At 48.3% G+C, this 18002-nt stretch overlaps 1 protein-coding gene across 1 annotated transcript; it reads left to right on the top strand.

Annotated features, from left to right (window-relative positions):
- Window positions 1–8127: 8127 nt before the first annotated feature.
- LOC120517264 (glucose-6-phosphatase-like) lies at window positions 8128–16049 on the top strand. Its single transcript, XM_039739464.1, has 5 exons — window positions 8128–8369; window positions 12965–13074; window positions 13174–13285; window positions 13386–13501; window positions 14659–16049. The coding sequence occupies exons 1-5, from the start codon at window positions 8140–8142 to the stop codon at window positions 15168–15170; spliced, it is 1080 nt and encodes a 359-aa protein (XP_039595398.1). The 5' UTR covers window positions 8128–8139; the 3' UTR covers window positions 15171–16049.
- The last annotated feature ends 1953 nt before the right edge of the window (window positions 16050–18002 follow it).

Here is an 18002-nt window from a genome sequence, read left to right as displayed (position 1 = left end):
ATGTGACATTGGCATTTAGAAGTACCCAAGGAAGCGCCAATACAGCTCCACTCACACGAAGTATGAAGTCTCATACGTAGGCCTCTAGCATCGTACTTTTGTGAAGTCCATCTTACACAGTCTCCTATGAACCATCGTAAATTAATCGATAAAGCTGTTGGTTTTCAGTGGGCAGCCACAGGATGAGCAGCAAGAGGCCCTCTCTACACAGAGCCGCAACAGCGCACCGCGGCAGTGATTCGCCATAACGTGTTCCTTATACTACGCGCCGAAACTGCGCGCCTAATTTAAACCAATCACGATCAAGAAATGCAGAGACTGGGCGGAGCAGAAATGCCGAAGGCTGTCAGACCACAAGAGGCGTCAGCTTTGCATCAGACAAGCAGTCGAAATCCGTGAAGAACTTAGACGAAATCCCGGGTCTGTCTTACAAATGTTACATTTTAATCGGGTGCAGTTCTGTCTGCTGCCTCAGATTATTATTATTATTTTTTGCTCTGCTTATCTAACATCAAAGACCAGATGCTGTTGTCTTGTTTTTTTTTCTTAAGTTGCTCAACTGGACAAAAGCTGTGCACTACTGAGAGCTCTGAAGACATTATTAGCAGGCATGTGTACACATTAAAGGTATCGATTGCATTTTTTTATTTTATACTCAAAATGCATAGACTTTCCAATATTAATTTTCTGCTAAATCTCGCACTATTGTTTCATTTCTATGCAATCCATGAATGTTAAGATATAAAGCTGCGGTCTGCATGCAGCTGTTGGGTTAAATTAGCTGACGTGAACATCTGTTACAATGTTCCATCCATCCATCCATCCATTCTCTTCCGCTTATCCGAGGTCGGGTCGCGGGCAGCAGCTTAAGCAGAGAGGCCCAGACTTCCCTCTCCCCGGCCACTTCTTCCAGCTCTTCCGGGAGAATCCCAAGGCGTTCCCAGGCCAGCCGGGAGACATAGTCCCTCCAGCGTGTCCTGGGTCTTCCCCGGGGCCTCCTCCCGGTTGGACGTGCCCGGAACACCTCACCAGGGAGGCGTCCAGGAGGCATCCTGATCAGATGCCCGAGCCACCTCATCTGACTCCTCTCGATGCGGAGGAGCAGCGGCTCTACTCTGAGCCCCTCCCGGATGACTGAGCTTCTCACCGTATCTTTAAGGGAAAGCCCAGACACCCTGCGGAGGAAACTCATTTCAGCCGCTTGTATTCGTGATCTCGTTCTTTCTGTCACTACCCATAGCTCATGACCATAGGTGAGAGTAGGAGCGTAGATCGACTGGTAAATTGAGAGCTTTGCCTTACGGCTCAGCTCCTTTTTCACCACGACAGACCGATGCAGAGCCCGCATCACTGCGGATGCCGCACCGATCCGCCTGTCGATCTCACGCTCCATTCTTCCCTCACTCGTGAACAAGACCCCGAGATACTTGAACTCCTCCACTTGGGGCAGGATCTCTCCCCCAACCCTGAGAGGGCACTCCACCCTTTTCCGGCTGAGGACCATGCTCTCGGATTTGGAGGTGCTGATTCTCATCCCAGCCGCTTCACACTCAGCTGCGAACCGATCCAGAGAGCTGAAGATCACGGCCTGATGAAGCAAACAGGACAACATCATCTGCAAAAGCAGTGACCCAATCCTGAGTCCACCAAACCGGACCCCTTCAACACCCTGGCTGCGCCTAGAAATTCTGTCCATAAAAGTTATGAACAGAATCGGTGACAAAGGGCAGCCCTGGCGGAGTCCAACTCTCACTGGAAGCGGGCTCGACTTACTGCGGCAATGCGGACCAAGCTCTGACACGGTTGTACAGAGACCGAACAGCTCTTATCAGGGGTCCGTACCCCATACTCCCGAGCACCCCCACAGGATTCCCGAGGGACACGGTCGAATGCCTTTTCCAAGTCCACAAAACACATGTAGACCGGTCGGGCAAACTCCCATGCACCCTCCAGGACTCTGCTAAGGGTGAAGAGCTGGTCCACTGTTCCGACCAGGACTAAAACCACACTGTTCCTCCTGAATCCGAGGTTCGACTATCCGGCGGACCCTCCTCTCCAGAACCCCGAATAGACTTTTCCAGGGAGGCTGAGGAGTGTGATCCCTCTATAGTTGGAACACACCCTCCTGTCCCCCTTTTTAAAGAGGTGGACCACCACCCCGGTCTGCCAATCCAGAGGCACTGTCCCGATGTCCATGCGATGTTGCAGAGGCGTGTCAACCAAGACAGTCCTACAACATCCAGAGCCTTAAGGAACTCGGTATCTCATCCACCCCGGGCCCTGCCACCAAGGAGTTTTTGACCACCTCGGTGACTTCAGTCCCAGAGATGGGAGAGCCCACCTCAGAGTCCCCAGGCTCTGCTTCCTCGTGGAAGGCATGTTAGTGGGATTGAGGAGGTCTTGAAGTACTCCTCCCACCGACCCACAACGTCCCGAGTGAGGTCAGCAGCACACCATCCCCACTATATACGGTGTTGCCACTGCACTGCTTCCCCTCCTGAGGCCGGACGGTGGACCAGAATCTCCTCGAAGCCGTCCGAAAGTCGTTCTCCATGGCCTCTCAAACTCCTCCCATGCCCGAGTTTTGCCTCAGCAACAACCAAGCCGTTCGCTTGGCCTGCGGTACCTATCAGCTGCCTCCAGAGACCCACAGGACAAAAAGTCCTATAGGACTCCTTCTTCAGCTTGACATCCCTCACCGGTGTCCACCAGCGGGTTGGGGATTGCCGCCACGACAGGCCCCGACCACCTTGCGGCCACAGCTCCGGTCAGCCGCCTCAACAATAGAGGCACGGAACATGGCCCATTCGGACTCAATGTCCCCACCTCCCTCGGGGCGTGGTTGAAGTTCTGCGGAGGTGGGAGTTGAAGCTACTTCTGACAGGGACTCTGCCAGCCGTTCCCAGCAGACCCTCACAACACGTTTGGGCCTACCAGGTCTGACCGGCATCTTCCCCCACCATCGAAGCCAACTCACCACCAGGTGGTGATCAGTTGACAGCTCCGCCCCTCTCTTCACCCGAGTGTCCAAGACATATGGCCGCAAGTCCGACGACACGACCACAAAGTCGATCATCGACCTGAGGCCTAGGGTGTCCTGGTGCCAAGTGCACATATGAACACCCTTATGCTTGAACATGGTGTTCGTTATGGACAATCCGTGGCGAGCACAGAAGTCCAATAACAAAACACCGCTCGGGTTCAGATCGGGGGGGCCATTCCTCCCAATCACGCCCTTCCAGGTCTCACTGTCATTGCCCACGTGAGCATTGAAGTCTCCCAGGAAAACGAGGGAATCCCCAGAAGGTATGCCCTCTAGCAACCCCTCCAGAGACTCCAAAAAGGGTGGATACTCCAAACTGCTGTTGGCATACGCACAAACAACAGTCAGGGCCCTTCCCCCCACCCAAAGGCGGAGGGAGGCCACCCTCTCGTCCACCGGGGTAAACCCCAATGCACAGGCTCCGAGTCGGGGGCAATAAGTATGCCCACACCTGCTCGGCGCCTCTCACCGGGGGCAACTCCAGAGTGGTAGAGAGTCCAGCCCCTCTCAAGGAGATTGGTTCCAGAGTCCAAGCTGTGCGTCGAGGTGAGTCCGATTATATCTAGCCGGAACCTCTCGACCTCGCGCACAAGCTCAGGCTCCTTCCCCTTCAGAGAGGTGACATTCCACGTCCCAAGAGCCAGTTTCTGTAGCCGAGGATCAGACCACCAAGGTCCCGCCTCGCCACCACCCAACTCACACTGCACCCAACCTCCTTGGCCCCTCCCATAGGTGGTGAGTCCATGGGGAGTGTTACAATGTTAAGAACAGGAATTATGTTATCACACAATTTATCTAAGATCTTGTTCAAATCCTATTTGGAAATCAACTACTTTTAGATTTATTCTGAGAGCACCAAGAAACTAAAGAATGTTTTAAAGTCACTGATGAGATGCTGGAATAATTTAGGTGACTAAATGACATGAATGGTCGCTTCTCATTTGTCAAACATATTATGTTCAAACAGGTCTGCAAAGCTGAATGTGACAGGAGATGAATCCTTGACTGGCAATGTGAGCAGATGTGCTCAACAAAAGATTGCTGCCCATCCAGGGTGGTTTCCTGTCTGCCTTCCAGTGTTGTCGTGGAAGGTACACATCCCTACAAGTTGGTGTTGGATGAGCAAGCTCAGTAACTGGACAGACAGACTTTCCAAGAAGCTCTTTATTTCCCCAAAGACTTTAAATCATCCAGTTTTCTCTGCACAGGTAAGACAAAGGCACAAAATGAAACAAAATCAGATGTTCATGTAAATAAATGTCCTCCAAATTGTTTTATTCCTTTGGTGGACTTCTCCGGGCAACTGCCTAGTCTGATAGTCCGTGTATCGAGGTTTCTGTTTGCGTACACCTGAGATTTTTGAGAATTTTTCTTTTACTTAGATTACATTGGTATCTAAAATTTCATGCTTTTCCCCCTCCAATCATTTCTGTTATCTTTTTCAATTCTTTAGATTTACCTGAAACTAATATTAAACTGGATTAGATAAACTTTATTAACATCAAGGGGAAATTTAGATACATACAACAGCAGAAACATAAAACACAAAGATACAGACTCACAGGACAATTAATACAATAAACTGAGAGATAAATAAATAATCAAATAAACTTTTATTTGTGCAGGAATGGCACAAAATATTTAAAGAGTATTTAATTTGGGATGTTGGGAGAAAGGAGTTTGCATGTTCTCCCCGTGTCTGCGTGGGTTTCCTCCGGACGCTCCGGTTTCCTCCCACAATCCAAAGACATGCAGGTTAGGTGGATTGGCGATTCTAAATTGGCCCTAGTGTGTGCTTGGTGTGTGGGTGTGTTTGTGTGTGTCCTGCGGTGGGTTGGCACCCTGCCCGGGATTGGTTCCTGCCTTGTGCCCTGTGTTGGCTGGGATTGGCTCCAGCAGACCCCCGTGACCCTATTCGGATTCAGCGGGTTAGGAAATGGATGGATGGATGTTGGGAGAAAGCATCGAACTGCCTGATAACAGCCAACAGAAAAGACCCCCAGAAGCACTTCACTCTATGGAGGAAGGAGCTAATGGCTAAAAGTGATCCAAGAGAGCGCCTCCTGGTGGAGATTTTTCATGATGGCATCTAGTTTTGCCACTGTTTTCTTTTTCACAACAGCTTCCAGTGTGTGTCCATGGTTTGTCCTGTGATGGAGTGCAGGCTTTCCTGATAAGTTTGTTCAGATTTTGTTCATCTTTTGAACTCAAGTCGTTTCCCCAGGAGACCAGCGCATAGAACAACATACCGGCTACTACGGACTGGTAGAACATTTCCAGCAGGTTGCTGCATACATCAAAAGACCTGAGTCTCCTCAGGAAGTCCTGTCTGCTTTTCTTGATCAGCACCACAGTGTTTTCAGACCAGTCCAGTTTATTGTTCATGTGGACCACCAGGTACTTGTAGCCCCGCACTACTTCGACATCCTCCCCCTGGATGATGACTGATGCTCTTTGGCATGCCAGAGGTCCACCACCAACTTTTTTGTCTTGCTGCACCACAAGATAAAGTTCTCCATAAGCCTGCTTTACTCTGATTAATCTCAATTACTAATGCAGCCTATGATGGAGGAGTCATCTGAGAATTTCTGTAGATGGCAAGCACTGGTATTGTGCTGGAAGTCCGTTGTGTGGAGGGTAAACAGGAAGGGAGACAGGGCAGTTCCCTGAGGTGCTCCAGTTTTACACACCACATGCGGGCATCTCCTTCTCTTTAATACAGTGTTGTTAACCAAGTCTTTGCAATTCCTCCATTGCCCCTGTTCCTCATCTTTGAATACACACTGTTTCTGGTAGTCAATTATTCTCTTGTAGATTTTAAATTTGTATGGCTTTGCATTCTCCGTTTGGTACAATCCTAATCTTTTTAAATTTCCTCCTAACATGTGTAGTGCCAGTTCTGCTGCCCATCCATTTCTAATCTGTGTTAAATTAATGTAAGTGGGTGCGTATTTCAGAGTTATTACAACTTTCAGGTCTACAAAGGCCAAATGATGATATTGGAGTCTGATATCTCCTGACCCCCCACTGGAAATGACACAGTCCAGGATGTGGTACAATGAGCAGATTTTAAGCCTACACTCTTTAAAATCCTGGTTCTACAATGACACTTTACTGGGCTGTGTGGTTCCTCATTGCTCCTTTCCTTCACAAAGACCCGTGACATTCAGGGAAGGACTGTTTACATTTGAGTTTGAGTCGTTGGGCTCTGAAAAGGTTCCAAGTATGTGAACAAAGCAGAAATCTCTAACGAGTATAGTAGGTAGGATACTGACAGATCAGGAGAACCAGAACTTAGTCCGTGTTACTACCTGCAGCATGAACTGCACTCCACTGGTGTTTCACAAACCTGCTAACATATGTTTAAAATGATTTCTGGAACCTGATACAGGTCCAAATTAATAAAGCTTCTTTCTTGACCGTCTAAGTGGATGGTTCTTTCTGGAACTGGTTCCCCTATGGCATCAGTCAGGCTCTATCATTTAGGCAAATTAGGTGGTCGACAAGGGCAGCAAAATTTGGGGAGTGACATTTATTTAAACGATGCAGACCTATGAACACTCTGAGTCAATATGACTGTCTGATTATATTGTTTTTGCATACTAGCAATGTTTCAGCTAAATGTCTCATGACCAGCACAGTCCAACATGAATATGAACAATAATAATAATAATAGGACTTGAATACAAAGGCTGATTTAATTCAAACTGTAATCATCTCCCAAATGCGCTCATATTTAAATTTGTGTTATAATACGTTATCTGCATCTTGTATCGACCTGAGGCTATTTCAGGGATTCTGGGGGTCCGCCAACTCCCCTATAGGGTCCTCAGGGCTTGGATTTTTTTATACATGTTATACACAATTGATTTATTTGTTGTTCTGGAAATATTCAATAAACAATTGATCACAAAAAAAATAAATAAATAAAACTTGCGTTAACACTTGGCAAACATCGTGCTCTGATGTTCAGCACCACCTCTGAGGTTCACTCTTGGCAGGCTAACGCAGGTCTCCATAGTCCATCTGTAGCGGACGTGCGTTGATTGGATAGTTCCAGTGCATTATTTGTATGCAAATAGGAATCATGGGTAATGAGTGCTCTTTAAAGATAAACGTTAAACGCCAGTTTCATCGAATATTGTAATTATATTAAGTTTATCAGTTTATTTTATTAATTTAAACGACATGTATCTGTTATGGAGATGCTTTGATACACTTAACTAAACTGTCATCATCATCATCATAAGGTCAATGTCTGGCTCAAGGTTCAAGTAGTGACCTATTCTGAAACATATAAGTGATGTGATTTTAAAGTGTGTTGTATCTTTAGAATAATTGAAATGTGGTCGCGGAGAAACGTTAAACGACGTCGCGTAATCAAGCATCCCTCTTGACATTCTCCAATTGTCAGTCCACTGCTTTGTATCCAGAGAACCCTCCATATTTTGTTCTCCGCAGTTCCATTCCAACCCCCCGTCTCTCCAGGTGTCAATGTCCAAGTGTGGCAGCTGAGGTGTTGAGGTAGCTGTGGGGTGTTCGTCATTTGCTTCCCCTAGAGCTGCCAAAATGTCCGAGTCTGCCCTGCTTGCTCAGAAAGCCTACTTTGGCTCCTTTATTTTGAAGAGTTCGCCGTAAACGGAAGCTTTCTGAAGCTTCATACAGTAATGTACTCCAATTGTCTGACGTAACCGAAACCTAAAATTGTATTTTGAGTTTGTGGAACGTTACATCCAAGCTAAAACATACCTGAGTGTGGGGTCAGTCATTAAACGGCACGGCTTCTGGACCGTCCGCAGTGGCGCTAGCTGGCACACAATGGTGCTGATGAACACCGATAGCGGCTATTTAATAATAAGGGGATTGGGCTTTCTGTCTTCTTGAACTGATCTCCACCTGTTAATGGTCAGCCGACCCCCTCCCCACCACTAAATCATATTTTTATGACAGTCCAGTGGCTGCCACTTGTTCCTTTTTTAATTTAACTCCCAGGTTCAAAGTTCGCTCGATCACGCAGCTCACCTGTGCGCGCATCGCTACATAAGCGCGCCGCCTCCGTGCTGCTGTCTTCATCTGCGGGCCCTCCGAGCTTGAAGATGGACGCTGGCATGGACTGGCTTCACAGCTCGGGAGTGGACGCCATCCACTACCTCCAGACGCACTACCAGAACTCCCAGCAGTGGTTTCTGTTCGTCTCCAACGTAGCAGATCTCCGGAACACCTTCTTCGTCCTCTTCCCACTGTGGTTCCACCTACGCGAGAAGGTGGCCGTCCGGCTCATCTGGGTGGCGGTCATCGGGGACTGGCTGAACCTCGTCTTGAAATGGTGAGTGGCACTAGATCTAGTCCACCTCTGCATAAAGTTCATTGTCAACAAAGTATACTGCCCACCTGGTGGTCTACTCTGCACCTCAAAATCTCATTGTTTCATTTTAAAAGTGAATTGTGTAATGTCTTTTTTATGTCTGTTCTGAAACTGAAAGAGGTGCCAGTATGCGTACTGGTGGTGCCCACTTCACGCACTCCGCACAAGTATAATTATAAAGTCTTTGGATTGGGTTAACTACAAAAATGACACAATCGGCTCTGCCTGCATATATGGAGACTCGCTCGATCCTGGTTAGAAAAAGAGTAGAAGGCTGGAGGGGCTTTTGAAAATCCTGAAATACAGATGGACCAGAGGAGCCGTCCTCTGAGGATACACCGTGTATAACAGAGAACTGCAAGCCGAATTAAAACGGCGCATTGCAAAACTTCACACCATCTAAAACCGCAGCTGTGAGGAAAAGACCTCTTGAAAGGTCCAGAGGAGAGACGGGGCTCGAAGAATGGATGCTTATATAGCGCAGTGGCGTCCGCTTTGGGTTATGGGGGGGCATCAGGGGCTTATCTACTGCGCCAAGCCCCATTTCTTTTTTTCAGAAAAGTACAAGAATAATAACGCTAACCCCCCCGCGTCGTATTTGATTCAGCCTCTAATGAAGGGGGGGGGGCTTAATATATAAATATTAGATCAATAATCGAGCAATTTCAAGGGGAAAACTACTTCCACCCACTCTGTCATTTCTATATTCAAGAGGCTGCGCGGAAAAAGTCACAGAGGGGGCTAAGACCCCGATCAGCAAACTATAACAGCGGGTCTGAGGAAGCACTCAACAAATGTCCAACCAGAGTTGTTTTCGTAAACGCGTTTTTGTTTTTTCAAAACTGGTTGAGTTCCTAAATTATATTTTTCCTTAGGCAAAGGAGAATTATCTTCTGGAGGCCCAGAACAATATCTATGAAATATTGCATGTATCCATCTGAGTGTTATATAGTGCCTTTCATTTCTATCTCAATGGTGCGCCTTTCACATCTATCTATCTATCTATCTATCTATCTATCTATCTATCTATCTATCTATCTATCTATCTAATAATGTACATTCTGTGAATATTTTACAGTAACTGCTAGACGCCATTCATTCGTTAAACCACCGCCTGTATTAACGTTGTCCCAACTGGGCGACTGGAGCTTTAACGGGGATTCGTACCTGCGCAGCGACCCAAATTAGTTTCAAACGCCAACAAATTCAGTTTCCTCCAGCGGTCACTGTGGCCGGCTAGATGGATTATACGGTGAAGGCTTGACAGATAAATCATCAAACTAAGAGAGCAACTGCACCTGCCAGTGCTCACAAAACACTAATAGGGTGTAAAAAACACTCCTGCGTACGGCGCGTCTGTAAGCACAGTATGGGGGCGTTAACTCTTAATGACGCGGTAGGAATCAAAGTGCGTTTTATATAAAGTAAAATATAAACCGCACTAGCGCCGATGACAGACGTTTCAATGATTTTCGTCATATTCGTACTTTGTTCACTAACTGATTCGAACAGGACGAAACAAAAAGGTCACCAAAATTAGTCCGCCCGTTCAAAAACATGAAAAATGAATATGCTACACATGCGCTATCGGGATTCCCCTACAAACAACTCTTTCCGAAGGTTGCGATCTCTCGTTTATTATCTGTACCCTGCAGTTCTGGGCCGCCCGTGCCGGAGCCTATAGCAGCAGCCACGAGCGCAAGGCAGGGACTGGCAATGGAAGGGGCGTCAGCCTGTCCGTCGAGCACGTGTGTCTTGGTAAGCCAAGCAGTTGCGGTTGTGGTTTCGTTATTGATGCCCTTTATTAAAGGTTGTAATGAAGGTCCCCCTACAGCCTGGGAGCTTTACCATATTTGCTTCAGAAGGGCACGCAGTGTTTCCAAAGCGTGTCGTGGATTCCACTTCTTTGGATGACTCTTCATCCCCTGGTGTCCACTGATTTCTGGAATTGATTTTTTTTTGTGCTGCATTCTAATATTAAATAATAACAATCTGTACAGGTGATTAAGGCGCGTAGCTATACAGGCGGAGGGGTCAGTCTACCCCGGGCGGCACATTTGTGGGGCTAATCACTGAAAAAAGTCTAACATTGATGTTGTTCATTCAACGTAAATGTTCTCGTTCAAGCAACTTAAGATTCGTCATTTAGTGTTGCAGCTTGAAATATTTGGTTTCAGATCTCAATCAAAGTAAAAAAAAAAATATTTGTACCAAATTAAGTTATGGTGGAGGGAATAAACATAAAAATCCTATTTCATTTAACTGTTCATGTGCTGTGTTTGAGGGGCCGTTTGTATTTTCTTTCGGTCGAACTTTCCAGTTTGATGGCTTTCCAACTGCCAAAAAAGAAGAACAACTTAAAAAATAGATTTACTTCAGTAAAAAAAAACCAAGTGAGTTGCACCTAATCATTCTAAATGATTTGCCTCAACTTAAAAATTGTGGGATCAATAAGCTAAAAAGAATTATATTGGTTCAGATTGAAAATATTAAGTGTGAATCATCACATTTTTTTTTTCAGTGATTGGCCAAAAGGCTCAGCACAATTCGTGTGTAAGCAGCAGGGTTCGGAAAAATATCACTCATGAATGAAAAAAGTCGAATTCTCTGATTTTTATTCACAAATGCTTTAAAAATAATTTGCATTTTCAGATTTTCCTTCTGTGACGGCATCAGACACAGCAGATGAAATTTATGAGGCAGGGTGTTGTGCCGAGTTAGCCATTATGATTGTAGTGAGAAGTCAAAATGACCCCCTTTATTGGCTAACTAAAAAGATTACAATATGAAAGCCTTCGAGGCATCTCGGACCCTTTCTTCAGGCGAGATGTACGGGGGGCCTGAGTTGCCCCGAAAGCTTACATATTGTAATCTTTTTAGTTAGCCAATAAAGGGGGTCATTTTGCTTGACTTCTCACTGAGGTAATAACAAAAACAAACAAAGTTTACACCGATAAGGATTTCTAGGAAGATAACTAATTTACAATTTATAATTTCGTTTCGTTATCAATCCGAATGTTTACTTGCTCTGCCCAGAAAATATCCCCACCTATCACTTGTCCACTGCACTGGTTCTGGTTTTCGCAGCGTAATTATATTAAACTAATAATTAGTTGATGATTATAAATAACTAGCTGTATCCCATGGTTGCGCCCACAAAGAAATGAAACAGGCCAAACTCTAAAAATCAATAGACGTTGGCACTGTATCTGATCGTGTTCAGCTCTGACGGGAGAGCGCCCCCCACGTGGCCGTGATATCTCCGGCAATCAGCAGCTACCCTCTAAAACACACGGAGCTCTGATCTCTCTCTCAAAAACGTCAAATGTTACTCCTTAACAATTTCTAGATGATAATGTCTGATGAACAAACGGGTATCGCTAGCTAAGTGGAGACGAGGTGCATTCCAACACGTGGCGACGGGAGAGCGACTCGAACAGAGGCTGGCGAGTGAATGAGGAAGGCCCCGCCCCCCTGCCCACAGCCACTCTGTTGGATTTGCATAACTACATCGGTACCGCAAGAGAACTCTGGTACTTAGCGCGATGAGAGAAGTCGCAAGATCAACCGGAAAGTTCAAGCAAACTATAGAAAACAACCAGATCTAAATCTGTTAAGTAATTCTCTCGTGAAAGGCGGCCAGGCATGCAAACAGGACGCCCTTGGACCACGAAATTTTTAAAACCGTTTCATAGCGAACACCTATGTGCCAAAGGTAACCTACATTCCAAATTTCAAGTCCCAAGTCCTCATGGTTAGGGAGATTTCGTGATGAGTGAGTCTGAGGTATTTGACTTTTATATATATATATATATATATATATATATAATATATATATATATATTATATGTTGAAAAATATTGCTTTTTCGCTATATATGAATAAATCTATGCAAACTCTATCGTAATTTCTCTCTATACGTCATTTAAATTTTCTTTTTAAATAGGTTAATATATTCAGATATGTTGGAGAGCGCCAAACTGGAGCTCCGCCCCGCCCACCCCGAACGCTCGCTACGTCACTGCGCGTTGATGGTCGCGAGGCTGCAGTCATTCCCAGAGATTCACAAACAGGCAGACCCTGATGGTGCGGAATACAGAAAAGCCACAATAAGCGCAGTGAGGTCCTCCACTAGAGGGTGCCGTTCATAGTTACTCCTCATCACACTTCTGCCCCAACGACAAGCTTGCTAGCGTAATGCCCGGATGACGTCAGGAGACGGGTACTCCTAGTGGGTGGGGTATCTGCAGGCTGCACAATGAAACTTTGCTTTATATAGCGCCTTTTGTAATGAGCACCATCAAGGGCCTTTGCAAAGCAAACAAGCATAGAATATAAAGAAACTCTTGAGATGAAAAAGGTAGACTTACAAATTGATCAGAAGCGTTGGAGCCAAAGATCGGAGTGGACGCTACACTAAGCCCCAGTGGAGCCCTCCAAACGGCGTCATGTTGTTCACCTCATCTCATGAGGGCTTTGCTCCAGTGGGCTGTCCTGAAGTCCGATGGCCGTGTGTGCTGTGAGCTTTTCTCATTTTGCTCCTTTGTCTCGTCCAGGGTCCTCTTCGGACAGAGACCGTACTGGTGGGTTCATGAGACGCAATACTACGGCAACACATCAGCACCCCTCGTCGAGCAGTTCCCGGTGACGTGTGAGACGGGTCCAGGTGAGCCAGGCCAGGTCCAGACGAGGCCGAACTCGGGCTGACTTTTCTCTTTGTGTTTCTAATGCCCCTCTTGGTGGTGTTATTGTTGTTACCCTGCAGGAAGCCCCTCGGGTCATGCCATGGGTGCTGCTGGAGTCTATTATGTCATGGTGTCTGCGCTTCTTGGCATCCTACTCAAAGAAATTCAAGCATCCAGTCCAGCGAAGAAGTGGTCAGTGGTCAGCTTACCTCTGCCAGACGGTCACTGTTGTGCTTTCTGATGGTTTTCCAAAATCTCAGGGGTCTTTCAATGAGAGTTTTGTCCTTTCCAGGTGTGCCCGGGGCCTGCTGTGGACGGTCTTCTGTGGGGTCCAGCTCTGTGTCTGCCTGTCCAGGGTCTTCCTTGCTGCTCACTTCCCACACCAAGTCATCGCAGGTGTCATTTCAGGTCAGTAGGACAAAGTGAGGAAGTGGGTGGGTTTGGTGGCGCAATGCAGTCCTTGGACCTTCTCAAGGCTGCTTCACCCAATTCGGGGTGGTGGTGGATGGGGGGGTGAAGCCTATCCTAGCAGCACTGGATGCAAAGCAGGCAACAACCCAGGATGGTGTGGGTGCCAGTCTGTCACAGGGCCCACATGGGACCAGTTTGGAGTTGTCGATTGACCTGCCAGTCTTTCAGTCAGTCAGTCAGGGATCTGAGTGAAACACTGGAGCACATGGGGGGAAGGTACGGCCCCCACACAGCCACAGACTGGGCCTTTGGGTGACCCTCAGGACCCTGGAGCTGCACTGACCACTGTGCCGCCCCGTCATCTTCATTTAATATAGTGCCTTTCACAGCCGAACTTGCAGCACCAATTACAAAAACGTAATCCGGCAATGCATCACAAGCGGGCAGCACTGCTGCTTCTCAGACCCGAGTTCAAATCGACCCCGGACATGGTGTGTGTGGGCTTCCATTGGGTGGTCTTTTTTTTTTTTTTTTACATTACAGTCAACTGAAGTGCCCGGAGTGAGTGAATCTGCCACACGGCCTGCATAACACACACCATCTCCATGTGCTCCTGAGCTGGAGATGCAGGTTGGAAAATGGATGGTATAGGAACGACAAGAACCAAGAAAAAGATTTGGGGGGATCCACCCTGTACACTTGACACAAGAGAGAGGGTCACAATGCCACGAGTGATCTTTTAGGGCCGAGCGTAACAACAGTTGGGCTGACTACGGGCAGGAATATGGCGCCTTTACAGCAGGTCTCTGAGGCTGGCAGCGGAAATGACGAGAGCCTTGGGGGTGCATGGGGGTTCTCTGGAGGCGGGACCAGAAGTGTCGTCAGGTGGGTTTTGCTTCAGGGGATCTGCAGAGAAAGAAAGACAGGCATTAGTACACCCTGCCAACCCCTGGACCGGCATTGCTACCCGCTTAGTTGAGCCCATCGACTGTGACAATAGATAAACTACCAGGATGTAAAGATGAAGTAAAAAGAGAGCGGACTGAGAGTAGCAAACCTTCGTGTCTCCATTACAGCCCACTGACCCCACAGGGGTCTCGCGAGGTCTCTGAAGGTTCGTCTCACGTTCTCCTTTTCTTCCTCCCCTCTGACAGGTATCTTGGTCGCCGAGGCCTTCAGTCGCATCGAGTGGATCTACAGCGCCAGCCTCAAGAAGTACCTCGTCACCACACTCTTCCTCTTCAGCTTCACTCTGGGCTTCTACCTGCTCCTGAAGGTGCTGGGTGTGGACCTGCTGTGGACCCTGGACAAGGCCAAGCGCTGGTGTGTGCGGCCCGAGTGGGTCCACATGGACACCACGCCGTTCGCCAGCCTCCTGCGAAACCTGGGCACCCTCTTTGGCCTGGGCCTGGCGCTCAACTCTCCGCTCTACTTGGAGAAGTGCCACGGGAAACGGGACGAGAGCGCCCCCTTCAGGCTGGCCTGCATAGTGACCTCGGTGGTGCTGCTGCATGGCTTCGACTCCTTCCGACCCTCCACCCAAATCGAGGGCCTCTACTACCTGCTGTCCTTCTGCAAGAGCGCCATCGTCCCCCTGACCAGTGTGGCCATCATCCCCTATGGCGTCTCGAACCTGCTGACCAGCAGTGGCAAGAAGCTGGTATAAGACAAAGGAGGAAGGGGAGGACGGATTTTAAAACACAGCAGCTGACCACACGTTTTACATGGGACCACAGATGGTCAGCTATGCACTGGAGCCCTCCGCTCTTCCTCTCTCCTTCATGCAACTGAACATCCCACCGGCTGCCCAGAAAAGACAAACCACACAGACAGATGGGCAAATGTGCCACCGAGGAACAAAAGGATACTGGCAAGGAGAGCATCTTGGAGGGCTTCAGCTGAATGCTGAGGCTGCCCACATTTGGGGGTCACTCATCTCCTGACAGATAATGAGCTTGGCCAGCAGGGTGGGCACAATATGAAGACGACAAGCCTGTTCTCCCCAGTCAGCTGGCCAGTCCGCAGACGGAGGTCCGCACTCGCCACACTCCCAGTCAGCCGGGGCCCCCCACAACACTCCAAGGCCTTAAGTTTCAAATAAAACTCCCACCTTGTAAGTTCCATAAACACTCAAAAGCAACTCAAAGCTACGCATGGAAGAGCCAAACGGTCACACACAGGCATGTGGTGGCCAAAGTGGCACCTGGGAAACAAAGAGCCAGCCTGCCAGCCACGACAGCCCCACCATCTTAGCATTAGCAGTTGTTCATCATCAAAGCTCCAAGGTGACAAGTGCCATTAGGCACCTCCAGGGACAGGTGGACACCCTGACAAGTCCAAGGGTACGCCGGTCACATTAAAGGGCAGAGGACAGTGGCCTGCCTGAGTGGCACACCAGCTGTTTTATTTTGTTTTGTTTTTTTTAGTCATTTTTTGTACCCATTTTATAAGGCGCAGATTGCCCACATCATCCAAGTTTTTTATTATGCACCGATATAAAGTGCTCCATTATGAAATAAAGTTTGCAAGTCATGTTGAACCCTGACAGTTGTGTCCAAGTGTCTGAACGTCGTCTAAGGTGACCCACCACATCCTGCACAGAGTGGACACAAATGCTTGGTGGTCTTTGCATCCCACAGAAAGACAAATGAGAGCCCCCGCCTCGCCTCCATCTGCCGTTCTCCGGTGGGGCGCAGTCGAGCGGCTCGGGGGGCAGAGCAGGACTCTTTCACTTCTGATCCTGGGTCCTTCTCACTCTCCCACCTCTGTTTCAGCTGGCATCCCATATCCCATTCAGCTCCTGCATTAATCGGACCAAATCGCTTGGGCAGACCCCCGGGGAGATGGGGAGACACCCCCCCCCAATCATTCATCATCCATCACCTCAGGTGTCTGCGAATGGCCGACAAAAAACTCCATTCATTACAGTATTAACCCCCCAGCTCTCTCCATAATTTGCCAGTCCTACAGGTTCAGTGCTGAAACACCCACCGTCCAATAGACTCAACCTGTGGACCCCCAGAGGTCCACTCCATTGGGGAGGTTGTCGCCTTATATTATACGTCACTGCTGACACCTGGTTGGTTACCCTGTGCTTAAGATTAGGGTTGGGGGAGGAGTTACCTGACTCGAGTCAAGAAAACCAGGTGACAAAAACCCTGCAATCCAATTGGCTGTCCAGCGGAGCTACTGAATCGTGGAGGTCGCAGCTGGACACATCTCTCCCACCGTTACCTTTTTTTTAGTCCATCACTTCGATTACGTTTCTCAGTGTAGCAGCAATCATAGCGTGGACGTAACTGAACTCTGAGCCCCTAAAAATACCGCGATGCCCCTTCCATGGGCTCGAGGAGCAAAACCGCACTGGCAGAAATCAAACTGCGATCGGTAACTACGCACAACCCATGCGAGACGCCGTCACTTCAGTCCTTACTCTGCTGTTGATTTTTTTTATATATATTTCAGGCGACTTGCACTTTCAAGCCAAGGCAGTTTGACGTGTCGCATGTCCCTCTGCTCAACTCCGGCGAGGCCGACAAAGTCACCATCCCACACATGCGCAGAAGAGCTCGCGACACTCTCGCCATCACAACTGAAAAGCGCGCCGCTTCCTCTTGGCGCCCCGTTTTCATCCGCAGAGCCCCGCCCACTCGGCTTCGCGCTTGCTGCTTTAATCCTCACATTTTAATTTTATATTTCTGACAGGTTGGTTAGTGACGCAGCCGGGCAGGGCCAACTTATAGAGTACATGGCGCCCCTGGGCAATGGGGTGGGGGGGTAGGGGGTGAAACCTTCGAGGCTGGAACACCCGCGTTCATATAAACTGCTTAAAAAAATGACAGGCACCCCTTTGAATGAGAGTTTTGCATCAAGTCAGTGACACTTGGGGGCTGTTGATCTGGTCAGTGAAGTAGCAGAGGGGCTTGTTCATCAGTTTCAGACGCTTTGGGGCACTAGAGGGGCAACGATGAAACGACCCCCCAAAACAGGAATGAATGGTTTAACTGGTGGGAGGCCACGGACATTTTTCCCTCCTCATCTGTTTTGTCACTCGTTTTGCATTTGTCTACGGTCAGCGTCACTACTGGTAGCATGAGGCATACCTGGACCCTACAGAGTTAGGACAAGTAGTCCAACTTCTCCAGGATGGCACATCAATACCACGTGGCATTGCCAGAAGGTCTGCTGTGTCTCAAGGGCATGGATGAGATTTCAGGAGACAGACAGGCAGTTCCTCTAGGAGAGCTGGACAGGACCCCTTGTAGAAGGTCCTTAATCCACCAGCAGGTCCCACCAGTATCTGCTTCTTTGGGCAATGAGGACCAGGATGAGCACTGGCAGAGCCTACGAAATGACCTCCAGCAGGCAGGCCAGCCACTGGTGTGAATGTCTCTGACATCTCAAACAATCAGAAACAGACAACATGAGGGGGGCCTGAGGGCCCGATGTCCTCTAGTGGGCACCATGGAGCTCGATTGGCATTTGCCATAGAATACCA

Source organism: Polypterus senegalus, chromosome 17, assembly GCF_016835505.1.
Source record: "Polypterus senegalus isolate Bchr_013 chromosome 17, ASM1683550v1, whole genome shotgun sequence".
Classification (NCBI taxonomy): Eukaryota; Metazoa; Chordata; class Cladistia; order Polypteriformes; family Polypteridae; genus Polypterus; species Polypterus senegalus.
The sequence above is the reverse complement of the archived record's forward strand: the minus strand, read 5'-3'. Positions and strand labels throughout refer to the sequence as shown.